This window comes from Medicago sativa, chromosome 7 (genome assembly GCF_051527215.1).
Source record: "Medicago sativa cultivar Bolivia chromosome 7, Bolivia_mono, whole genome shotgun sequence".
Taxonomy (NCBI): Eukaryota; Viridiplantae; Streptophyta; class Magnoliopsida; order Fabales; family Fabaceae; genus Medicago; species Medicago sativa.
Window position 1 is genome coordinate 20,967,682 of NC_140755.1, and position 25,479 is coordinate 20,993,160.

The 25,479-nt window shown below is 34.4% G+C and overlaps 3 protein-coding genes across 7 annotated transcripts; 2 read left to right on the forward strand and 1 right to left on the reverse strand.

The window, feature by feature from the left end:
- Positions 1 to 3,372: 3,372 nt before the first annotated feature.
- PPL1 (PsbP-like protein 1) lies at positions 3,373 to 7,923 on the reverse strand. Of its 3 annotated transcripts, none has more exons than XM_085722772.1 (8): positions 7,827 to 7,923; positions 7,634 to 7,745; positions 6,391 to 6,471; positions 6,214 to 6,296; positions 5,630 to 5,752; positions 5,470 to 5,541; positions 3,624 to 3,720; positions 3,373 to 3,547 (listed from the first exon to the last, which is right to left on the reverse strand). In XM_085722772.1, the coding sequence occupies exons 1-8, from the start codon at positions 7,887 to 7,889 to the stop codon at positions 3,444 to 3,446; spliced, it is 735 nt and encodes a 244-aa protein (XP_085578898.1). In that variant the 5' UTR covers positions 7,890 to 7,923; the 3' UTR covers positions 3,373 to 3,443. The 3 variants fall into 3 exon arrangements, with proteins under 3 accessions (XP_085578898.1, XP_085578897.1, XP_085578896.1); XM_085722771.1 differs by having other exon boundaries at positions 7,634 to 7,748; XM_085722770.1 differs by having other exon boundaries at positions 7,634 to 7,923.
- Positions 7,924 to 10,336: 2,413 nt separating this feature from the next.
- LOC146904970 (F-box/LRR-repeat protein At4g14103-like) lies at positions 10,337 to 13,128 on the forward strand. Its single transcript, XM_085722773.1, has 4 exons — positions 10,337 to 10,539; positions 11,203 to 12,177; positions 12,340 to 12,489; positions 12,599 to 13,128. The coding sequence occupies exons 2-4, from the start codon at positions 11,227 to 11,229 to the stop codon at positions 12,863 to 12,865; spliced, it is 1,368 nt and encodes a 455-aa protein (XP_085578899.1). The 5' UTR covers positions 10,337 to 10,539; positions 11,203 to 11,226; the 3' UTR covers positions 12,866 to 13,128.
- An 8,286-nt stretch (positions 13,129 to 21,414) lies between these two features.
- Positions 21,415 to 24,620, forward strand: LOC146904971 (F-box/LRR-repeat protein At3g26922-like). 3 transcript variants are annotated; one of them, XM_085722776.1, is made up of 5 exons: positions 21,451 to 21,532; positions 22,758 to 23,113; positions 23,486 to 23,727; positions 23,909 to 24,058; positions 24,169 to 24,620. In XM_085722776.1, exons 2-5 carry the CDS (start codon positions 22,789 to 22,791, stop codon positions 24,433 to 24,435), a joined length of 984 nt encoding a protein of 327 aa, XP_085578902.1. In that variant the 5' UTR covers positions 21,451 to 21,532; positions 22,758 to 22,788; the 3' UTR covers positions 24,436 to 24,620. The 3 variants fall into 3 exon arrangements, with proteins under 3 accessions (XP_085578901.1, XP_085578900.1, XP_085578902.1); XM_085722775.1 differs by having other exon boundaries at positions 21,415 to 21,532; positions 22,764 to 23,727; XM_085722774.1 differs by having other exon boundaries at positions 21,449 to 21,532; positions 22,758 to 23,727.
- The last annotated feature ends 859 nt before the right edge of the window (positions 24,621 to 25,479 follow it).

Below are 25,479 nucleotides of genomic sequence, written 5' to 3' on the forward strand. Positions count from 1 at the left end.
CTTTTTAACAATAAAAACTGGAAAAGGAGAGGTATATGTTTGTTCTATGTTGGAAACACTCTACTCTAATTGTGTATTTAGGATTTATGGATAAACTCATATATGCACATAAACAATATCTAGTTATTGCAGGCTGGTACAACGGTGGCTAAATATTTTGTCCCCGGGTGATGATGTGATATATCATGTAATAATAATAACATTTACATGACCACCATTTGGAAGTTAAGGAACGAGCTTACAACCAATTGAATAGGATGAAAATTTTCTTACTGCTTTTCTTCTCAATAGATTTTTAGTTCATGTTTGGGTCATTGTCTTTTTTAGTTCAATTTATTATGGTGCACCATTGTAATTTTTGCAATAATTACATATTAGAGCTTCAACAAAATCACGTTGTCACTGATTTTGCCAAAACCCATTTTGATTTCAAACATGCATTAGCTGGGTTGGGTTTCATTCGCGAGGTAATGACAGACTTGGCACATGACTGATGGTACTCTAGGTGGCTTCTGAACTCATGGAAAATTTGTTATTAATTAGTATATCCATATGACAGGAAAACACTTATTTTGCCATTCAGTCATGACTCAATGACTGATTGACTGATTTGTTTCTCTCTCTCTCTCTTTTTTTTTTTTTTTACTTTGAAAAACCAGACATAGTCAGGTGCCTACTGCGTTTGCAATTTTGGTAGGGACCGTTACATGTTTGGGACATAATACTCGAGAGATGGGGTCTGTTGAATATGGGTTTCCCATTTCGTCTGATAACATCTCTTGAAAAGGTGTTCATCGTTGCCCATTAATATACTTCATTATTATTTGAGCTATCATTCACAAATACTCTGTCTGTCACAACCATTATTTTTAAAATTGCTAAAGGAGTATGTTTGTTGGAAACTTCTGCATTTATGAACGTATTCATATATTTAAACACACATTATTCAAATATTCTGTACCCAGGTCATGTGATTCATCATGTAGTAATAACATTCACCAATCCAAGCTTGTTCTGTGTCTATTTAGAAGTCTATTCAGGATATTTATTTGGTGGTCATTGAACGTGTTAGCAATCCTTAAGTAGATCTTAATGCATTTCTTATCAACTGTAACTTTAGGCAGGTTTCAGACTCATGGATTCGTTATAATTTTAGTATTAGGTTTTTAGCTTCTGGTTTAGGTTGTCTTGTTCACAGTAATGTTATATTCTTAAACCTGTCATTAGTATATCATTGTAGGAAAATCCTTCATTCGGACAGCTAAAAGGAAAACAGGTCATAAGCCATTCAGTCATGACTGAATGCCTGTTTTTAGTATCCAATAAGCTCCAAGTGTTTTTACTAATACATGTTAGTTATTGAACTTGTTTTTACTAGGAAATTATTTTATGAGGATGGTAAATAAGAAAGGAAAACTGATCATAAGCCACTTAAGTCATGACTGAATGCCTGTTTTTATTCTTAGTTTGAAAAACCAGACATAGTCAGGTGCCTACCGCATATGCAATTTTGATAGGGACCGTTACATGTCTGGGACATAATACTTGGGAGATGGAGTCTTATGAATATGGGTTTCCCATGTTTGTCTGACAACTTCTCTCGAAAAGGTGTTCATCGTTGCCCAGTAATAGACATTATTATTTGAGCTACATCTGGACCCCACATCAAAAATCCTCTCCATCACCAACCCATCTTCCTTTTAATCTTAATGCAAAAGTTGAGTTATATTTTTGTTTGCTTGGAAACCATTCTTCACTAGTTGATATTATTTTGCCCCCAGATGATGATATGATTCATATGTGATAATTACATTACATCGACCAATCCAAGCTCGTTATGCGTCTATTGAGATAAATGTCTAATCAGGACCTTTATTTAGCGGTCAATAAAAAGTTAATAACAATTAATTAGTTAGAATGTCATTTATCTAAATTATTTTCTGCTCAATTGATATTCAGCTGGGTTTCTCTTTTTCTAATGTGAAGTAATCACAGTCTTGGTACATGATTTATGGAACTAAATTCTCAACTCATGGTTCAAGTCGAATTTTAGAAAGGGATGTTTTACTTTTCATTTATTATATTACTGTGTTGGCTTTTTTACTTGGTGGTGCTTGAACTCCTTCACAAAAAATGAATGATGCCCTTGCATTTGATAAATAACATGAAAAATATCATGACTAAAGTTTGAATTAGTCACTTGAGTAGTGCTAGCAACATGCTCTAATACCACTCATATTTGATGAAATCTACGTGTCCATCCATTTTATGTGGGACTCGTATATTAGAATAGAGAGTGATGAAAAGAGTGTAACTAGCAACTCATCTTAGTCACGTTAGTTGCATGTTAATATCTCTCAGATTTTAGAATCTGAAATATGAGATATTAGTTTGTTAGGGACTGAATTGGTCCGCAAACAAATCATGAGTGACAAAAATGAGTCCTAATTGTATTATTTAATAAAAAATGAGTCCTTAGTGTAATATTTAATTAAAAAAATATCAAATTCAGGTCGTTCCATTGAAGCAGTTGAGTCGAGGTCGTTCAACTGAAGTAGTTGAGTTGAAACTCACTTTCTTGCTCCCTAGTCATTCAGACACATTTGAGACCTCCATATTTGATTCATGCAGGCGTTGTGACTAAAGTTAAGTTGCATATAAAATTGAAATGCTTAGTACAACTACCTCCCTAATGTAATCCCACATACTAATGAAACAAATGAAAACAAGTGAAAGACAATGTTGAATATAAAAAGGATTTGAAAGTTATAAGCAGCAAGGTTCAACTTCCATACAGAGAAGAATCAAACACGAATTTCATTCGATTAACAAATCAGAGTTACACTCCATCCTATAATCATATATACAAAACAAATCAGTCTCGGAATCAACGAGATATGACAACAGAATTTAGGGGAAGAACGAGAAGGTACAACAACATGTAGGCAAGCAAAGGGGGTTGGAATGCAACGCGCTCAAACGGACATGAAATCTAGGATTTTATCGCAATATAGTGAGGAAGACGATGATTGTAAGTTGTAACAGAGAAGAAGGGGGAAGTTATCATCAACGCCACTTTCCACATCACATCCATAACGACCATATAGTTCTTTTTAATTTAAGAACCAATTTTAAAGGAAAAAAAAGATATATGTATAATCTAACACATTAAATATAAGTTAAAGGACTGCATAAATGATTTTGACTTTCATTTTCATCTTTTGGAAAGAGTTCTATTTACCTAAACAGAAGGGTTTGCCATATTACTGTTATGCAGTATGATTATGTCTTCTAAATAGCAATTCCAAAGTAACAACCATAACTGCAAAGACTTCAACGATGAATAGCTAATAAAGAATTACAAACAGATAAAAACTCAAAAATGAACATTCTTGCCGATGAAGAGTTTATTATATTTAGTAGTACAAAATAATTGATTGTAATCAAACTTTGAAAAGTTGGAAGGATTCTACTATGGTGTTCAATCTGTCTTTCATCTTTCCCCATCTTCTCTCATTTGCTCCTGTAGTCAAGGTGTAAAACTTACCTGCAACCAAAAAATAATTTAGAATTTAATCACTTAATGTACTTGAAAGATTCAGAACAAGAATCCAAAACTATACCATTGCCAATGGAGACTGCGCTGAGAGCATGTCGAGTGTAGTTTGGAGCCTGAGCAACGAACTCGAATTGATAATATGCTTTTCCATCAATTTCACGCTGGCGACACAGATGGAACAAGCTATGATCAATGTTTGTTATATTCAAATATACACAAAAGGGGTCTGGATTACGAAAGTTTGACAAGGAAATAAGTAAAGTATGACCAATGATTGTTTTAGTCAAGGTTTAAACTCGGTATTTCCAATCAATTTAACCTTAACTGAAGATCATTAATCTGCGACCTCAACAACTTGGCAACACAATGCACATCCTTATTAGTTATTACGGTCAGTGTTTTGCGTATAAGAAACATTGTTAAAGTTGCACATATACAAAAATGTGATTAGGTATCTTTACATTCAACAAAAGAAACAACAAAATCAAACACAAGAAGATTAAGATTTAGGAACTTCAGTATTTACTACTTGACAACAGTAACTAAATTAACAGTTTAAGAAAATCCAAAGACTTGCTTGTGATAATAAAATGCTTTAAGCAGAAATATTGACTACCCTTTCTTTTGGACAATATTTCTAAATTGGAGATATCTTCACCAGGAATTCCTAAATGGTAAATATGATGACTACCTTTTGCTAAATATCCTCAGGAAGCTAAAAAAAAATCTGATATTTTAACCAAAAAATTAAAGTGGATATTCTTCATTATAAACCATATTTCCTACCACTAACTTGTGTATGAATATTACAAACCACTAAGACCCTTTGGAGAAACAATTTAATTAAACACTTACCGTATTAGTGCCTATGTAAGCTATTTCTATAACAAAAGGTAAAATAAAGTCAAACTATTTTTTTTATAAGCTATAAGATATTTTTATAAACTCTTGAAGAGCTTATGGAAATAAGCCGAAAACAACTTATGGACATGTTAGTTGACAAGCTTAAATAAGACAATCCAAATAGGCCAACTGGTATTCATCTAAACTTCAGTTTTTAAGCAAAATTAGTTGTTTGAAGAAGATAACAATGGTCTACCAATAATATCATGAGCGTTGGAGGGTCCTAGAGTGCCTGTCAAGGGCGCTAGCGCATACCCAGGGGTGATCATCACCACCTGCACCTCACATTTCGGCACAGCGGAACGTGTAACCTGCCTGCTGTCTCATTCAACTACATTTGTTCCTGTAATCCATAGCCTAACAGAATGCAGCAGCGAGGGACAACTCGCCCATACAGCCAGTGGGGAGGATGGGACTACTGGCAAAGACCATCCGGCGAAAACGCCGCAGGCGCGAAGCGTGGTAGGCCTATGCCGGGGGAGCATAGCAGTTCTATTTCAAAATAAGATTGGAATGCGAGACTACATGCCACTCTTGACATTGGTAAAATCCTATCATTAGTATACTATTCCATTCTTCCAGGACAAAGCCACGGGAAGCACTTGGGTGACATAATGTCACCGTGACATTAAATCTGGGCCACACAACACACATTGCCACAACATCTGGGCCACACAACACATACAACACATCTGGGCCACACAACACAACACCTTTGTGTGGCCCAGATTTAATGTCACGGTGACATTATGTCACCCAAGTATTTTCCCAAAGGCACATAGATGGCTGCTGAACAAATAAAAACCAAACTGGCCGGTTCAACAAGTTGAACCATGAATTGGCGCTGTCTGGTTTTTTGAACAGTTCAACTGTGGTTACTTCTTGGTTCAAGCGGTTTAAAGTAGTTGAAACCAAGAACAAACAGTCCCACCAATTTGCTGTCTGGTTCGTTTTTTAAATATTATAATGACATAAAAAGCAAGGAGAATCGATATAAGACAACAAACCTCAGTTGCCTGAATTATCTTTGTTTTCTGGTTTGGAGGTGCCAAAACCTTTTTTATCAGAGTTGCAGCAACCTGAAAACAAATTTAAAATAAGATGAAAGACACAACTCTTCTTTTCTTTCTAGAATCAAGGCAACTCACACTGCTGTAAACCTCTAACCTGTTCAGGTGACCCAAATTCTTTGATATCCTGTTTGCTTGTTGGGATCATTGTTACGCTGACGTTTTCGAGTGGTTCGATAACATCTTTGAACACCTTATCTTGACCTTCAATCACTACTTCCTGCCCACTCCCCATGACAAAAGAAAAAGGAGCTAACCTTAACTTCCATTTTAGCCTTTTATTGACAAATGATTTAATTATTTATTTAGCCCCTGCAGATATAACGAACTTTGATTTTAGTCCCTGTGATTTTCTTTTTTTTTGCTTTTTACCCCTGCGGTATCAGCGACCATAATTTTTTGTGTCAGTTTTTAGTTCTCTGTTGAAAAAAGCTGATGTGGCTGACGTGTCATTCACTTGTACTTCTGAATCACCACCACCACCCCAGTCACATCTTGCCACGTCACCAAATGTTTACCAACATCGACATTTTTTAACATAGAACCAACATCAGAGACCAAAAATGACGGTTTATGATATTGTAGGGGTAAAAATAATATAGGGACTAAAATCAAAGTTCGCTATATTTGCAAGGGAAACTCTTCAACATACTGAAACTGACAGTATATAACAATGCTCACCTGCCATCCAAAAGGGTAGACAAACTGATATCCATCTTTCCTATCCACAACTGGCTGAAATCCTGTCTTATTATCGGCGGCAACTGAGCCATATCAAGGGTATATTCTCAGGACGTCAGGAATCAGTATTTAGGAAAGACAGCAGGTGGTAAATAACTGCTTAAAATTCAATCTTACAAGAAATTGAGGGTTGGTTGAACAGAAAAACTAATGGTGCAGTAGCTGCAATGGCAATTGCTTGGCGCCTTCCTGATATATCTGACAAAAGTATCGCAATCGATTCAAAACAAAATAGATAATTCTCTAATGAAGTTGTTAAAACATGTAAATTGATAGGTAAAATTATTTATAATTCACATTGAGTAGCATGTAATTCATAGTATTGTTTCTCCAAAAACATAAACAAGACGTTAGTCAAGATTGTTCATGTGTGGTTTATATGATATTTGTGAGGCGTTAGCTGAGATTGTTCGTTATACATTCAAGTACGAAAACACTATCAGGGTGTATTTGATGACAAAAACACGGAGAAGTGTTTGGACGAAGTTTTAAAAATAACATATGATATACTCAAGCTATTTTTAGTTTGTTTTATAAACTCCTTATGGCAGCTTCAAGAAACTGCTTATGCAATGCTGAAATCCATTTTTCAATTCCCGTCAACCCAAAATTCTATTGAAAACAAATGTTGAGAATGCAAATGAATTTAACCATTCATTATTTTATCGGCAAATGTTAGTGATTAATTTGTTCGGGGGAGGAAGAAATGTTAGCAGTCGTGATTGAACTCTGAACCTCCTACATAGAACCTATACCACTGAGCTACTCCTTCAGGGACTGACTTTAACCACTCATCAAATTCACTTATTGAACTAATTATCCAAAACACCCCAATAACCAACAAGATGAACCATTGCACAATGCATCTTCATCAGGAGTTAATCTGCCTACATTAACGACCATGGATTCAAGCAGGTTCAGTAAGCTCTTGGCAAATACCTATCCTTAGAAAACATAAGAATCTAAGAGCAACAAAGAAGTCCATTTCTTCATGTAGTACAAGTAAAGTACAACACGAACACCGGATACAATATTGACACCGACACAAAGACACCAATAATAATTTTAGAAAATGAAAGTTATTGAATATAATAATTATAAATTCTAATTCACACAAAAAATGTAATCACATGCGTCACTGTCATATATACCAAGTTTTATGTATAGAAGTGTTGTATATACTAAGTTTTATGTGTCATACACTGTGGTGTCATACACTGACATGACACCACAGACACATAACGTCAGACCAGACACACATTCAATCTAAAGTGACCATGCTGCATAATACATACATACTATAACAATAGCTGTAATTCAAGCTCAATAGATAAAATAAAAGAAACCTTGAGAAAGCAACCTGTTGATGAAGATGACAGTTCTTGTTCAGCTTTGACAATGAAAGAGATGCCTTCTCTTCTACGAAAAGTACTACTACTACTACTACTACTACTACTACTACTACCACCATGCTTCTGCAACACAATCACTATCAGAAGCAGAAAAGAATGAATAAAACAATATATGCATACCAAGTTAATGCATGAGAGTACCTGAGGGAAAGAGTTCTGAAAGAGAGTTCTGTGAAGTGTAGGTGAAGTCTGAAGGGATGCCATTGTTGGCTTGGATTTTGCAAAGAAAATGAAACTTGTTAGTTATTGTGTTATATTGTTCTATCTATGTGGTTGGAGGACACTCTTGTGAATTTGACTTATCCATTATGCTAAAAGTGTAACCACAACCTATCCTCTTCTTAATATTTGTCCCAATAATAGACTCTCTCATTTCTTTCTATACATATACTCTCTCCTATCCTTTGTAAGCGCTTTTTAGAATTTTAACACAAAAATAACGAAATGTCTTTTTGCACATTTTTTTTTCCTTTTATACCATTATTTTAATCCGCTAATAATTTCCTTTTTTTTTTTGCACTCAATTTATCTTTCCAATAAATTTAATATGCAACAAACAATTGTTAGTTACTACTCTCTTTCTCCAACAAATTCCTATTTTTTTGCGCGCTTTATCTTTCTCTCATAACAAACAATTTTCAATTTTCTAAATATTATGCATATCTCTTTAATTATTTTTTATCAAAATTATTCCAACTTCACATTAATCAAAAGCTAAGGAAAAATTAACTTTCCTCCAACTCCTTTAATCAAAATTAAGGGTTCAACCATGGCTTCAATCAATGTTAAATTCACACCGTGTGACATAGATTTGAATGTTGAGATTACTCCTTTACCAAATTTAAATATTGCTATTGAAACAAAATTAACAAACAAACTTATATTTGATTTAGAGGAGTCATATGAAGATAACTTAAAAACAAATTTTGTTTTAAAACAAAACAAAACAAACTTTGTTTAAAAAAACAAACTTTAGTTTTTCAAATATATAGCATTAATTAGTTTTATTTAAAAATATAATTGACAAAGGGTATAATTGACAAACTGTATCCTTAAAATACCAAATCGACAGTTAAATAGGAACGAAATATTCACCCTAAAAAGACACTTAAAAAGGAACGGAGGGAGTACATCACATCACTTTTATATGGTTAAATAAGTTTTTGTTCTATATAATTATAGTCAATTTTATTTTTAATCCTCATAAAAGAAAGTGATATGTTTTAGTCCCTATAATAAATTTCAATAAATAGTTTTAGTTTCTGTTAAAATAAACTCATAAAAGAAAGTGATATGTTTTAGTCCCTATAATAAATTTCAACAAATAGTTTTAGTTTCTGTTAAATTAAAATTTGTTTAATTATGTTTAAACTTTTAAAATTTTAAATATTTTTTACGGGCTTTTTTAAAACATTATAAAAAGTTTCACCACAAAAAATTAGCTCAAAATTAGATTTTTATATCCAAATTTTCATTAGTTTTATCTTGAAAATTTGACTTTCAAAAAAATTCATATTTAATTTTTTACATGTTAAAAAATTGTATTTTTTTATAAAAGAATTTATGTTCTTAACATGTTTGTAAAAAATAATTCTTTCAAAAAAAAATATGTTCGTAAAAAATCATTGAAAAATTTAAAATTGTGTGTTAAAAAAAAATTAAACGGGTGCTTGTGTTTAAGAAAATCTCAAGGGAGGTCACTATAATTTTCTCCTTTATCATTAACGTCAGTTTTCTCAATGCATATAACACTGCAATGCGCTTTGACGCATAACCCCCGCTTCGACGTCAATCCCGTGTGGAGCACGGGCTCGTGATTAGCACGAGTTTGTTGCTAGTTTTTTTTTTTTTCTAAAGCTACAACGAACGGATGTAATACTCTTAAAAGTGATAATTTTTATTAAACAAATAATTTTTTTTAAAAAAACCTAAACAAACAACCTCTTAATTTTTTTTTATACATTTATATAAAAGTGATTTTTGGCTATCTTTTTAAAAAGACATTTTTTTTAAAAGCTACTTTTAATAACTCTTCATTGGAAGTTGTTTTTAGATTATAATTTCTTTTAAAAAGTTGTAACAAACGTATGAAATACTATTTTAAGTTACTCTTTTTTTCTTAAAAAATTAATAAAAAAAACTGCCTGTTTGTTTTTTTTTTTAAGGAAAAAAAAACTGCCTATTTGTTATGAAGTAAAATAAAAATGATTTTTACATTGAAGAATTTATTAATTCTTTTTTTTTTTAGAAAATTTATAAAAAAAATCAGAATATATTTTGTTTTATTTATCGTAATAAAATTTATTTAAAAAATAGTAATTTTATTTGTTTGGATACAACTATACAAAATAGCACTACCAAAAAAATTATTTCACTACCAAAAAAACAACTATACAAAATAGATTATTTGTTATAAAAAGACTTAAATTTTTTGACAGTTGTATTCTCTCATTTAATAACGACTTGTTTGTTACACGAAAAAGATTAAAAAATGCTTAGTGTCAAATAATTAGAATAAGATATAATTGGTTTTTCTTTATAATTTCACGGTGATATGATTTAAATTTTAAATCAAGTTTAAAATAACAGAATTTCCCTATTCCTTCTCGGTATTTCTTGCTTTATATATATTTTTTGATCAAACTTATATCAGGTTCTTGCGTAAAATCTAATATAACAGTATTTCTTACGGCGATCTGCTTATAAATTTACGGCGATCTGTTTGTATATATTTTCTTCTGCCACACTCTATATAAATAGTTCCGACTTATATCAGGTTCTTAAGCTTTTTCACTTGCTTTCAGCTTTTTCACTTGCATCAGAGTGGTGAGATAATTCGTCAATATCTTCTTAGGTATGAATCAATTATCCCTACATTCTTTCGTTATAATTTTTTTCATATGTAGCGGTGTCGGTGTTCCATGTTTGTTTGAAATTAGTATTCTCGAAGTATCCAGTGTTCGTGTTACAGACCGTGTTGATAGCAAAATCGAAATTAGCAAAAGCTTGAGACTCTGAGTTTTGCTTTACATTGCTATTTGTCAGAAATAGTAGTGTCATAATTATATATTTAAAAAAAAAAGTTAATAGTTTTTATCTCTATAAGATTCATTCTTTGTATTTGTAGAATAACATTATGAAGCACAAACACCAAACACGATACAGATACAGACACAGACACAACTAATAATTTGAGAAAATAACGTAATTCACCAGACGCTTGTCCGACACAGAGACACCTCTAATCTAAAGAGTGTTTGTGCTTCATGGAATAACAATGACATTAAGTTTATAATGACTGAGTTGTATTTAAAAATGCGAATGATGTCTTTGATAACATATTTAGAATATTGATTATGTGAAGAAGACTATGTTGACACATTATTACAATTTTACGGACCAAATCAAGTATTTACTAAAATTTCCTCCTTTTTTCCGGCACGATTGTGTTGTCAATTTCACCAATTTCACCGTTTTGATATTTACTATCATCGCATGTTGTATGTATCATTTGCAGCCATACTTTTGCTTTGTATAGATCATGGGAGGCATACTGTCATCTCCAGCAGGCTTACATAAGCTCCAAAAACATAATGTGGGTGATGGGAAAGATATGATCAACAATTTACCTGATGATGTTCTGCATAACATTCTTTCTTTTCTCCCTATCAAAGACGTTGTCCGAACATCCATATTAGCAACAAAGTGGAGGTATTTATGGACCGACGTATCCGTCATTAACTTTGAAATTGGTCCTGTTAATTCATATGATTCAAAGTCGGCGGATTACCTCTTAGATCAAGTGGACAAAATACTTCACAAATCTAATTGCGTAGTAAGACTCTGCGTTAAAACACAAGGAGGTTCCGTCGGTGTAGGTAAAGTTAGTACTTTTATATCTTCTGTTGTGAAGCACAAAGTACAAGATCTTACAATTTCCCTAGAACATCTAGAAGGTAGTTATGTGTTCCCTAATAGGTTCACAGCATCATATACATTAAGCAAGCTGCATTTAGAATTTCCTCGCACTCTATATATTCCTAGCGGTATTTCTTTTCCTGGTCTGAAAACATTAGTAGTTTCAAAGGTTTACTTTGGAAAGGAGAAGTCGGTTGAACAACTCTTCTTAGGGTGTCCTGTTCTACAAGAGTTGACCTTGGATAATTGTTATTGGAGGAACCTAAAGAATATACATATTGCGATTTCCACATTAAGGAAGTTGACCATCTATTCTAACCATTGGTATCAAGATTATAATGTTTTGGACAAATGTACAATCACGATTGATGTTGTGAATCTTTTATCTCTATGTTGCACAAGCAATCCAGAAGTAGAATTTTTCCTTGTTAAACCAACCTCCATAGTTGATGCAAATATAGATCTTGGGTGTTACTATTTTCCAGACAGACGTTATTCAGGTCAATGTGCAATTGAGCTATTGAGTGGATTAGGTAGCGTAAAGTCTCTCAGCTTATCAGATAATTTTCTTCGGGTATGTTTGATTTTTTTACTCCCACCATTTTCATATTTTTCAATATTGTCTTAGATTCGGTTGATTATTGTTGTTGTCTTATTTATGTGTTTTTTTTTATTTATATTCGTTGCATTCTTCTTGATATCACAATAATCAAACTATTTATGCTTTTTGTACTAGTGTCTTGAGTATTCAAAGGATACTCTCCATCATCTTCCTTCATTTCAAAATTTGACACATCTGCTTCTGAGGACTAACACTTTCGCTAGTGAAGTAGTAATGGACATTCTCCTAAAGACTCCTAATCTGAAAGCTCTTCATTTTCATGCGGTAAATCTTACATCATGCTTCACTGCTATTGTGTACCATGTTTCGAGGTTAAAAAAATACTAATATTACTTATGTCCATTGACTTGTTTATTAATTTATTTTTATGTAGGGATTTGAGTCATTCATGCATCTTGAAGACGACTGGACATTACTTTCAGTGCCTTGCTGTTTCGAATATTCCCTCAAATCATTTTGCGTTTCAGATTTTCGTGGACTTGAACAACATATCAAATTTATTAATTTTGTTTTAAAAAATGCCAGAGTTTTAGAGGAGATCCGGATAGTATGTTTGAGCGGTATATCAACTGATCTGGCTAATATCAAAAGCCAGTTGGAAGCTATAGTCCCCAAAAGCTGTCTAATGACATTTCTGTAGACATTTTTTATTTTATTTTCTTTCTTTATCAAATTAAATGGCTTCACCTAGTTGGACTGCCAATACTAGTTTATGGAGTATACACATTCTGAATGGAGTAACTCTGTGTGTGTGTGTGTATTATTGGATTAACTTGAGCTTTTATAGAAAATCAGTTTGTAGTTTGTAGAAGTGTGTATTTTTATGAAAGCATATGAAGTGTAGGAAATGTTTGTGTAGTTGATAAAAAATTCCATTTGCCATTTAGAGGATAAAACACAAAATTGTATTAGCTTATTTGGTCTTGTCCACATATTATTCCATGGTTTGATTGAATCAACTAATATATTCATGCAAGTTGAACTTTCGGAATTGTATTATTAGTTTCAACGATTAGAGTTCAAATATTTGGTTATTACCTAAAAGCAGTTATGCTTCTAAATGATCTCAAGAGATATTGTGCTGATCTTGAGATCATTGGCATAACTTTAATCTTGACTGACACAAGTTAACTCAAAATCACTGTAGTGTCCAATGTCTGAGTTGCTGTGGAGTATCATGGTATTTCATAAGCTTCTACACTTGTCTAATGCATGTTCATATTATGCGAAACTCGATATTTTTCAACGGAATTAATTGTTTATTATCAACAGATACTTAAGTGTATTCGTAGTCTAGATTAGATACTGTTCTTCGGATTCCTCTCCTCCGTCTCCTTCGGCCATCTTGGCATTCTGCTGATTTTCTGTCATAAGTACTGAGCTTTATCATAAGAGCACTGCTAAATAGTGCAAAAATGATCCAACGAAATTTCACGAACGCGTAAATGCTACTCCCATATGCAACTTCTGGTTTTAATTAAAAAATCGATAAAATTAATTAAATATAAGAAAATATTATAAAGCCTTAATGGATAAATACACACTGTGTTATCTCCTAGTTCATCTATCGCCATTGACGTTTCAATTTTTTGTACAATGTTGTTGCCATTGATTGATTCACACCAATAAAACAGATTTGTCTTCAAATTCATTTTCAACACATAACAACCAGCTTCCCTATTCTCTTTGGCTTTGCTCCTATCAATTACACCTCTAGCAGCAAAATGGGTGGTTGTGTAAACCAAAAACTGGTAACAGTTGAGACACCGATTGATTTAATACCTGCCACAAACCCACAACTTCAAAGCTTAGCTGAGGAATCTGATAATGTTGATGTGACCGAAATGAATAGTGTCAGAGCTGACAGGGCGGAAACAGTTGTGGAGAGGAGGAGACGGAGCATTGTCCAGCGTCAGGGATTGACTGCGACCGCACATGGAGGCTGGTGTAGGATTCAACCATAACGAAGACGTCTTCATCACCGAAATGATGATCATCGTTGTCTTTTTGCAATCATCGCAGAGATTGAGGAAAGCGATGAGGGAGGAGAAAGATAATTTAGCGACAGAATATATTTGACACGTCATTCATATAATGTATAATTTCGTTGAAAGTGATTCGCACTATACAGCATTTTCCCTATCATAATTGCACTTCCTTGTATTCTAGCTTCCATCATAGTTGTTAGTTGTTAATTCCTTTTACTGTTGAATTGGAAGAGTAAATAAAGTGCTGAGTTTATTCAAATTGTTGCATCATTTTAATTCTGCCTGAACGGATACTTGATGCCCATAGCTGCTTTACAAACGTGCTGCCAAACTGCGATGGTCTTCTGCCCCGCTGCATTACCATCACACCAACTTGTGCTTATTTTTTCCTTGCAGTGCTTAGTTTCTCTTATTGATATTGTAATAAACTTAACATGACAAAAAAACTTTACTTGCACTCCTTTTATAGGTTTGAAGTGAAGCATGAAAACTTTACTTGTATGCTAATGCATTCAAGGAAATAAACTAAGAATCAAGGGAAAATTTCTTCATGAAGTGTCCTTGATTGTATTGAATTGTAAACAGCGTCGTTCACTGCCAAATTGTATCGAATTAAGGCTTTGTTTGACAAGGCCAATTTTCAAGTTTATATCAGATGCTTCTTACTTGTTAGGTTATATGACTACTATTCTCATCTTATGCAGTTATTTTGGATTTAGCTTCTAAATTTAGATTAATGATATATATGTTGTCAAATCTTATCACATTAATGAGTTTTCCTAATATGAGTGGAAGTACTTTTGAGTTGGATTTGTGCATTATAAATATTTATTTGTTCACTGCAAAGAAAATGTTATTTTGTCATATCAGTTCATGTGCAAGCAACATAGTACCTAGAAAGAAAAATAAGCGATTATTTTGAGATTAGCTTAAAGTTCTCAATCTAAGATTATTTTGAGCGTAGTAAAATGACTCCTTGGCTACATAAGTGCGGACTTGAGAGGGAAAATGCGCGCTTCAGCAGATCGGGTCATCTCTGCATGTCCGAGGACAGCCACGGAGAAGAACATTGCCTTATCAGTCCAAATTGGTTTTGATGATTTTATTAGGTTGTTAGGTATTAGTTTGTCTAGATCATGTATGGTTGGTGCCTAAAGAAAGAAACTCCAGCCGTGAAAAATGGCAACTGGAAAAGTCTGGTCATGTCTTAGCTCCTGAATCAATGACCAATGACATTAGGGAAAATTTTATGTACCATGAATTTTTGTAAATTCTGACACTTAGGATAAAATTATGTGGAGGCTTATGATGTTCAACCTTGACAAATCATTTCTAAAAAGATTCTCAATTGTTTTGATTATCATAGATAGGTACGTGGTTGACTTTGTAACCTCAAGGGTCATGATTTAAATGATTTTTATATGACACTATTTCTAATAATAATTTTGATTAAATTGAGGAGTATTTTCTGCTTTACGTCTTCACATAAAATACTCATAACTTAAATAAAATATTTAATGGATAAAATCTAAATACTATATAAAGTTTGTTAAAATATTTATGCTAGATAAAATATCAGTTTTAAAAAATAGAAAAATACACACATTATTATTGCTACTTGACCAAAACAAAAAACACACACTTCCACATTATAAATGTGGAAATGTGTGTGTGTGTGTGTGTGTGTGTTTTTTTTTTGTCAAGTAGCCTAGTAGTTAAAACTCACCTTTTAAAAGCCTCCCAAAAGTGAAGGAAACAAATGTAAGAAAATTAGTATTCCAAACGTGCAACGGTACCCCATAAATCCTTAACCAAATGCCTCTTTCATAAACTGTATCCTCCTATGGTGACCAAGCACGAAACTCCGTGAAAAACATATTGAAAAAAAATCGGTCGCCTCTTTAAAAACTGAGATAATGTCATCTTTACCAGAACAAAATAACAACACATTATCGCTTCCCTTTAGTACAACCGAATGTTTTCAAAACCTACATCCAAATTTCTTTGCTGAACAATAGAAACAGTTTCTCCATTTAAAATTCTAACAAAAGCCCCTTTACTTGCTCAAACAATGTCATCTTGATCAAAAGAAAACTTACGTGTTTCCTCCCCACCAGCCGATTTTCCATCAGAAATATTCCCCTTCCCCTTAATCATGTCAGCAAAAAAATATCCTCAGTTTTACGACCATAAACAACCTCCAGTCTACTATGTTCCCTCTCCTCCTCACTACTTCTAGCCATCTCCTTCCTTGCTAAACTTTAACCTCCTTTACCCAACTCACTTTTTTTCTCCCTCGATGATTTTTTCACCATTAGGACATTTCTCCCCAATTTTCGACTTAACACCCTCACTCAACTTCTTCTTAACCCATCCTCCCTCTACGGAGACTCCTTACCTACACCACCAAACCTATCGAAACGAGTTTCATTGCCCAAACCCTCAGCTGCCCGAAATAAACATTGTTCAGGGCTTTCTTATGCTTAGCAATATCTTTCACATGAATGAAACGAACAAAACCAAACAATCGATCTCTAACATTTCTATTTCGGGCAACATAAACATTAGACAAGATTCCACAAACAATAAAAGCCTTACACAATTCCATGTATTGTAAGTGATTAGGAAAATTAGTGAAATAGAATGAAGCCTTTGAAGCATATCTATTACCTTTAAGGACCTTTGATGGCTTTGATGAACAAAGACAATAATGAGAAAAAGATTGTTGCCTACGAACCCTTGGATTGACCCCGAGAGGAAGGGCGATCAACAGCTTCCATGTAACAATTATGATAACCATTAAAATACAAATTGTCATGCATGTATTGTTCAAAATCTGAATCCTTACATGAATTGCCTTTACGTGAAAAACCTTGCGGATAAAACTTGCCTTTACGCATTTCAAAACCTAAGCGGCGAGAACCTGTTGAGCGAAACCTTGCAAATCCAAATCCTCCATGTCGAGACGATTTTTTAGTTTGTTCTCTTCTCGATCATCCAATCAGATTGCTTTCCGACGTCGTGATCTCCTCAGTCATTACCCATAACCTTCCCCCCCCCCCCCCCCCCCCTTTGTTCCCCCTTGGCAGGATCCCTACCCATCCAAAAATCCAGCGTGATTACCCCATAGCCACCACCACTCTTTCTCTCACTAACCCCCCTCATATTTTGGTTTTTATTTTTGAAAGGTTGAAATAACTTTTTATTTCAGAATTTTTTTTTTAATTTTATCATCCAAAAAAAATCAATAAAATGATGAAATATTTAGAATGATATTTTAAGATAAACTATTTAAACAAATATTTCATGAAAATTTAATTTAAAAATTTCTTTGTTAAAATAATTACAAAAAAAAATGTTACACTACAAAAATACCCACAGAGGCAATAATCACATAAGAGCACATATAACACACATAAATAAATAATAAAATAAATCTAGCGAAAATCGGGCTGTTACAACTCTCCCCCACTAAAAAGAATTTTCGCCCTCGAAAATTACCTGAAGGAAACAACTCTGGATTCGCAACCCTCATCCTACTCTCCGATTCCCAAGTGGCACTCTCACCGGCCGGTCCAACCCAAATCACTTTAACCAAAACGACCTCCTTTCCACGCACGATCCTCAATCCTCACTGGCCAAGTCTCAACGGTCAAATTATCCCTTACTTCCAAATCATCCACATGAGACGCATCATACACATACTTCCACAACTGAGATACATGAAACACATCATGAAGATTCGATAAGATGGCGGTAACGCAATCCGATACGCTACAACCCCAACCTTCTCAATAATCTCAAACGGTCCAACAAAACGAGGAGTCAACTTCCGACACTTCAAAGCACGACCAACACCGGTTACAGGATTCACTCTCAAGAACACATGATCACCAACCTGAAACTCAAGGTCTTTCCTCCTCTTATCATGATAACTCTTCTGCCTACTCTGAGACGCTCTCATCTTTTCTTGAATCATCTTAACCTTCTCGGTCGTCTCTTGCACAACTTCCGGCCCTAACAAAGCACTCTCTCCTGACTCATACCAACACAAAGGAGTTCTACACCTCCGACCATACAAAGCCTCAAACGGTGCCATCCCGATACTAGAATGAAAACTGTTGTTGTAAGTAAACTCAATCAACGGTAAGCATTCAATCCAACTGACACCTTGCTCCAACACACAAACTCTCAACAAATCTTCCAAACTCTGAATAGTCCTCTCCGTCTGACCATTCTTGATCTCCTTCGAAATATTACTTGTCAGCTTCAACATTCCCAACCTCACACCATCCGGTGTCAACTCACTAACCAAACTCAAATCTCGAAACTGTTCAATCAACTCTAACTTTTTTACCATCAAAGCAGACATATGCAACGACTTCCTACTCAAAGCATCAGCAACAACATTGGCCCTTCCAGGATGATAGCTCAACTGGCAATCAAAATCCTTAAGATACTCCAACCATCTCCTCTGCCTCATATTCAACTCCTTCTGGTCGAACAAGTACTTCAAACTCTTGTAATCACTGAACACTTCAAACTTAGAACCATACAGATAATGCCTCCAAATCTTCAACACATACACCACGGCTGCTAATTCCAAATCGTGAGTCGGATAATTCTTCTCATGCACTTTCAACTGCCTCGAAGCATAAGCCACGACCTGACGATTCTGCATAAGCACACCACCAAGACCCATCTTAGAAGCATCACAATACACAACAAACGATTCCTTCGGATTCGGCAAAATCAACACTGGAGCTGAAGTCAATCTCTTTTTCAATTCTTGGAAACTCTTCTCACACTTAGCATCCCAAACATACGCTTGCCCTTTCCGAGTCAACTGCGTCAATGGCAACGCCAACTTAGAGAATCCCTCAATGAACCTCCGATAATAACCTGCCAACCCAAGAAAGCTTCTAACTTCAAAAACAGACTTAGGTGATTCCCACTGCAACACTGCATTAACCTTCGACGGATCCACGACAATACCACCTTTAGAAATCACATGACCAAGGAAACTCACTTCCCGCAACCAAAACTCACACTTCGACAACTTAGCAAACAACCAACTGATCCATCAAATCATCAATCCTCCGAAGCGGATACCGATTCTTAATCGTCACTTTATTCAACTGCCGATAATCCACACACAACCTCATACTTCCATCCTTCTTCTTAACTAGCAACACTGGAGCACCCCACGGAGAAACACTCGGCCTGATAAACTGCTTCTCGAGCAACTCTTCCAATTGCTTCTTCAATTCACCCAACTCTGATGCAGACATCCGATACGGCGCAATCGAGATAGGACTCGTTCCTGGTACCAAATCAATTGCAAACTCAACTTCCCTCTCCGGCGGTATCTCGGTAATGTCGTCTGGAAAAACTTCTGGAAATTCTTGCACTACCGGCAAATCACCAACTCCTTTCTCACTACTTTCCTTCAAGGAAGCAAACATCATGAACACACAAGATCCAACTCAAAATCAACAGGAACCTTAACACAAACCACAACCAACTGAGCCTCCGCAACCAAAGATATCTTCCCTTGCCAGACTAACACCCCTGAAGCAACTTGCTACTCCCCCACTACGCTCAAACCCGCCTAAAAGAACGAAACAACACAACAAGGACCGACAGTACTCTCGTACATGTCGCATACAACAGGAAATTCAAAGAATACTAGTCTACTAGTCCAATAGTCCGGACAAGACTGACCACGACTCTGATACCAACTTGTAACACCCTATTTCTATTAAGCGGTAAAACGCGCGAATACATCAGAAATATTCTAGAAATAAATGCTACGTCTCCGAATAAACCACAATTCATACATGCATAAAGATCATGTATACTACATAGCAGCGGAACAACATATAATTCATAAACAATCTCTGGATCTCCAAACTAAATACAAATGTATCATCCAAATCTCAAATACAAAAATATCTCAACTCCAAATACATAGTCAAATAAAACAACATGCAAGAACTACCCTAGATCAGAGCCCTAATCTAGACACTTGCATATAAAGAGAGGAACTCCACTCCTCGGCATCAACAAGCAACAACTAAGCATCCTGCACGCCGTCTACCCATCCATACAGAGAGGTAGGCGGTCCACCACAGACCACTGAGGGTTAGCATTACATCATCATAATCCATAAAAGATTTAAACAAGAACATTGGAAATGAAAGATATATTCAAGAATACAAAATAACAAATCATACATGTATTCACAGTATTCATGATTCTCATACCATTCAAACCATTCCATATCATCATTCCAAGTTCATATCAATAAGTGTATCATACACGTATCACATATACATAACCCTCCCTCCTAGAACACTAGCATCACATGATCATTATTATCCCCCATCACTTACATTTCAAGCTATCACATTATTATCATAGCACAACATACATATTCAACCTCTAATCAAGTCATCAACAAAAGCTCATCATTTATCAACATCAATCAATGAAAACATTACTCACTTCATTACTCATCTAGCATGCTTATCTCAACAAGTACAATTCGTCATATCGAAGTTATAAGCAAGCCATCATCATTATCAAAGAACATCACCACATCATATATGTATATATACATATACAAATCTCACCTCATCATTATTATTAAAATAACCATCATCAATTGATTCACCAAGTGTATAAGCACAAACAATTAAGACATGCAATTAGAGCATAAAACAATTATTCACAACCATCCACAAAATTCACCAATGTACATATACACCAATCCACATAATCACAACATTCACCAACTTTCACCAACACATAAATTCACCAAGTCACATATTCAATTATGACACGACTCATCAATTAATCAAATGCATATGATGCTCTAGACTCTTCTCTGTATGCATGTGGTACCAAACTCCTCCAAGGTCGTCACCTTATGATGCAACAAAAACATCACTATCAACGGCTATAATCAACGGCAATATGGATACAAGTATCCGGTCAACGGCAATATGGATATAACATCCAAATCTCTAAATTATAATCTCTAAATTATAATCTCTAAATTATTCTATCTAAACTTAAATTTTTAATGGAATCTAATATAATTATAATTCTTAAATTAATAATCTTAATAAATCCAAAAAAAGGTTTGTTTTTTTTTTTTTGGAATACAAAAGGCCGAAACCCAAAAAATCTGTTACATAGTATATATATTTTCTTCTGCAGTAAGCCTGCCTACTACGCTCTGAATAAACAACTTTGACGTACGGTGCTCTCGCTTCGATAAAACTTGCGGCAAAATATTGCTTCAACCATCTCAGGTATGTTTGAATTGAATCACTTCCCTGCATTATTCGGTTGTAATTTCTTCTTATGTATGGCTGTCAGTGTCCTATATCGTATCCGTGTCGTGTCCGGTGTTTGTTTTAGAGACCGTGCTTGATAGGCTTTTTTATTTAATTTATGTGTTTTATATTATGACTATCTAGGTATTTCAATCAGATTACAAACTCGTAGCAAAATTAGAATTCGCAATAGCTTTAGAGTTGGAGTTTTGCTTTGCAATGCTATTTGTCTGAATACTAGTGACATAGTTATATTTAAAAATTAAAATAAAATAAATTAGTAGGGGTGCATGTGAATTTCTTGACCGGCCCACATGAGGGAAGATCGACACTTAGGTCAATAGATGTTCAATTGATAGAAGGGAAACATGCATGTGTGGATTTGACCCGGTTTCCCCACTTGTGAGATTAGGGACCAGAGCTTTAATTGTGAGGACAAGCAGCCCCTAAAGCTGCTTCAAGCAAAGTGATCAACATGAGAAAGTGTGTTTAGACAATCAATATGCTTTTATACCATTTGCGTTCGATACTTTTAGCCTCCTAGCACTAGAGGTTTGTCGATATTTTTCTAAGAGTTCAAAGGGTCATATGCATAACAATGTTGTGTAATATTCAACGTAGTTTTCAAGAGGATTGGTTTTGCCATCCAAAAAGAGTTAGGGCCGCAACTTGCTTGTTTGCCTTTCATTCCTGTGTAATTTTTTATTGTAAATCATAGAGATTTAAACAAGTTTTTTTTCTCTGCAAGAAAAGTTCCTTTCTCACGTTCGATTTCCTTGATTAAACACCTAATTTAGTTTGTAGGATAGTATCAAATTATAATTCCTATATATGTTATCAATATTATTCAAAAATAACTTTTAATAATAATGACATTAAGTTTATAATGACTGAAATGTATTTAAAAATACAAATGATGTCTTTGATAACAAATATACAATTTTACTGACCAAATCAAGTATTTACTAAAATTATCTCTTTTTCTTGGCACATTGGTGTGTGACTGAGTGAAAACTAATTTTTTGAATAATTTGTTACTGGCCCGTTTGTGTCATCAATTTCACCGTTTTGATACTATGTCTTCTCTCCCAAGCATGTATCATTAAAAATCTGTGTACCACACGTTTTATGTATCAGTAAAGCCATACTTTTGCTTTGTATAATCGGAAACTCTTCTCACTGCTTTACAATATTTTTGAAGAAGCAGGCATATATAGGTCATCGCTAGCACAATGTCATCTGCAACAGATTTAGAAAAGCATAAAATCCATAATGTGGGTGATGGGAAAGATATGATTAGCGACTTACCTGGTGATATTCTGCACTATATTCTTTCTTTGCTCCCAACCAAAGATGTTATAAGAACTTCCGTATTAGCAACAAAGTGGAGGTATTTATGGACTAACTTATCCGTCTTTGACTTTGAAATTGGTCATGTTGTGTCATATCATTCAAAGTCCGCGGATTACCTCTTAGATCAAGTGGACAAATTACTTCACAAATCTAATTGCGTAGAAAGACTCTGCGTTAATACACAAGGAGGTTTCGTCGGTGTAGGTAAAGTTAGTACTTTTATATCTTCTGTTGTGAAGCACAAAGTACACGATCTTAAAATTTCCCTAGAACATCTAGAAGGTAGTTTTGTGTTACCTAATAGGTTCACGGCATCATATACATTAAACAAGCTGCATTTAGAATTTTATTGCCCACTATATATTCCTAGTGGTATTTGTTTTCCTGGTCTGAAAACATTAGTAGTTTCAAATGTTATCATTGCAAAGGAGAAGTCGGTTGAGCAACTCTTCTTAGGGTGTCCTGTTCTACAAGAGTTGACCTTGGATAAGTGTTATTGGATGAATACAAGGTATATCCATTTTGCAATTTCTACATTAAGGAAGTTGACCATTTATTCTGACCATTGTTATCTAGATTATAATCATTCGGACAAATGTACAATCACAATTGATGTTGAGAATCTTTTATCTCTATGTTGCACAAGCAATCCAGAAGTAGAGTTTTTCCTTGTTAAATCAACCTCCATAGTTGATGCAAATATAGATCTCGGGTGTTTTAATCCAGAAGAAACACAAGTTTCAGGTCAACGTGCAATTGAGCTATTAAGTGGACTTAGTAGTGTCAAATCTCTCAAATTATCAAAGGATTTTCTTCAGGTATGTTTTGTTTTTTACTTCCCACCATTTTCATATTATTTAATATTCTCTAAGATTTGGTCAAAATTGTTTTTGTATAAGATGATTTCAATTGACAATGTTGCCTTAATAATGTGTGTGTTTTTTCATTTGATACTTCTTTATATCACATTAATCAAACTATTTATGTTTGTTGTACTAGTGTCTTAAGTTTTCAGAGGATACTATTCATCTTCTTCCTTCATTTCAAAATTTGACACATCTGTTTCTGAGGGCTAACACTTTCACTAGTGGAGTAGTAATGGACATTCTCCTAAAGACTCCTAATCTGAAAGATCTTCATTTTCACGTGGTAAATCTTACATCATGCTTCACTGCTATTGCGTACCATGTTTCGAGGTTAAAAAAAATACTAATATTACTTATGTCCATTGACTTGTTTCTTAATTTAATTTTATGTAGGGATCTGTGTTATTCATACATCTTGAAGACGACTGGCCATTACTTTCAGTGCCTTGCTGTTTCAAATATTCTCTCAAATCATTTTGCATTTCAGATTTTCGTGGACTTAAACAGCACATCCAATTTGTTAAGTTTGTTTTAAAAAATGCCAAAGTTTTAGAAGAGATCCAGATAGTGTGTTCGAGTGATATATCAACTGATCTGGTTAATATCAGAAGCCAGTTGCAAGCTGTATGCCCCGAAAGCTGTCTCATGACATTTCAGTAGACATTTTTTTTTTTTTGTTTTCTTTCTCTTTTGTGACAAGGGATTCAATTTATTCATCTAACTTTATTTCCAAATTAAGGTGTTGTTAAATTAAATGGCTTCACCTAGTTAGATTGCCAAGATTAGTTTATTGAGCATACACATTGTGAATGAAATCAGTTTATATATAGATATTATTTCACAAATTTTGTTTCCCTGAAGTCGAATTCTTTAGCATGTAGTGAGATTTTATAGAAAATCAGCTTGTAGTTTGTAGAAGTGTATATTTTTAAGCATGCATATGAAGTGTAGGAAATGTTCATTGGCATAACTTTAATCTTGACTGACATGAAAGTTATCTCAAAATCAAAGGAGATATTGTGCTGATCTTGAGATATTGTGCTTATCATGGTATTTCATAAGCTTCTACACTTGTCTAATGCATGTTCATATTATGCGAAACTCGATATTTTTCTATCGAGATTATTGTTTGTTATCAACAGATATTTAAGTGTATTCGTAGTCTAGATTAGATACTGCTCTTCGGATTCCTCTTCTCCGTCTCCTTCGGCAATCTTGGCATTCTGCTGATTTTCTGTCATAAGTACTGTTTTTAGTACTTAGCTTTATCACAATTGCACTTCCTTGTATTCTAGCTTCCAACATAGTTGTAAGTTGTTAACTCGTTGTACTGTTGCATTGGTAGAGTAAATAAAGTGCTGAGTTTATTCAAGTTGTTGCATCGTTTTAATTCTGCTTTGAGGGATACTCAATGCCCTAGCTGCTTTACGGACGTGCTGCTGAACAGTGATGGCCATAGCACACCTCACCTCCTAGTTGCAGCTTGAACGGTGTCTTCTTATCCGCCTCCTTGCGAGGCTCTCCTCCAGACTTGAACAGTGTCATCTCCCCTACTGCGTTGATTTCTGCCCTTACCACCACACCAACTTGTGCTTGTTTTTCCTTGAGAAGCTTAGTTTCTCTTATTGATATTGTAATAAATTGAACATGACAAAGACTTCTGTGTAATGCAGCTCTAGTATCAACTTGCAAGTGGTTTGTATC

Excerpts from the sequence above, each read along its gene's own strand:
- PPL1 (XM_085722770.1), bottom strand. The coding sequence starts at position 7,889 with ATGGCATCCCTTCAGACTTCACCTACACTTCACAGAACTCTCTTTCAG. Across the intron at positions 6,297-6,390 it reads CAACCAACCCTCAATTTCTT|TTGCCGCCGATAATAAGACA; the intron begins GTAAGATTGAAT and ends GATATGGCTCAG. Across the intron at positions 5,753-6,213 it reads TCTACCCTTTTGGATGGCAG|GAAGTAGTGATTGAAGGTCA; the intron begins GTGAGCATTGTT and ends GGGAGTGGGCAG.
- LOC146904970 (XM_085722773.1), top strand. The coding sequence starts at position 11,227 with ATGGGAGGCATACTGTCATCTCCAGCAGGCTTACATAAGCTCCAAAAA. Across the intron at positions 12,178-12,339 it reads TATCAGATAATTTTCTTCGG|TGTCTTGAGTATTCAAAGGA; the intron begins GTATGTTTGATT and ends TTTTTGTACTAG. Across the intron at positions 12,490-12,598 it reads AAGCTCTTCATTTTCATGCG|GGATTTGAGTCATTCATGCA; the intron begins GTAAATCTTACA and ends ATTTTTATGTAG.
- LOC146904971 (XM_085722775.1), top strand. The coding sequence starts at position 22,789 with ATGTCATCTGCAACAGATTTAGAAAAGCATAAAATCCATAATGTGGGT. Across the intron at positions 23,728-23,908 it reads TATCAAAGGATTTTCTTCAG|TGTCTTAAGTTTTCAGAGGA; the intron begins GTATGTTTTGTT and ends TTGTTGTACTAG. Across the intron at positions 24,059-24,168 it reads AAGATCTTCATTTTCACGTG|GGATCTGTGTTATTCATACA; the intron begins GTAAATCTTACA and ends AATTTTATGTAG.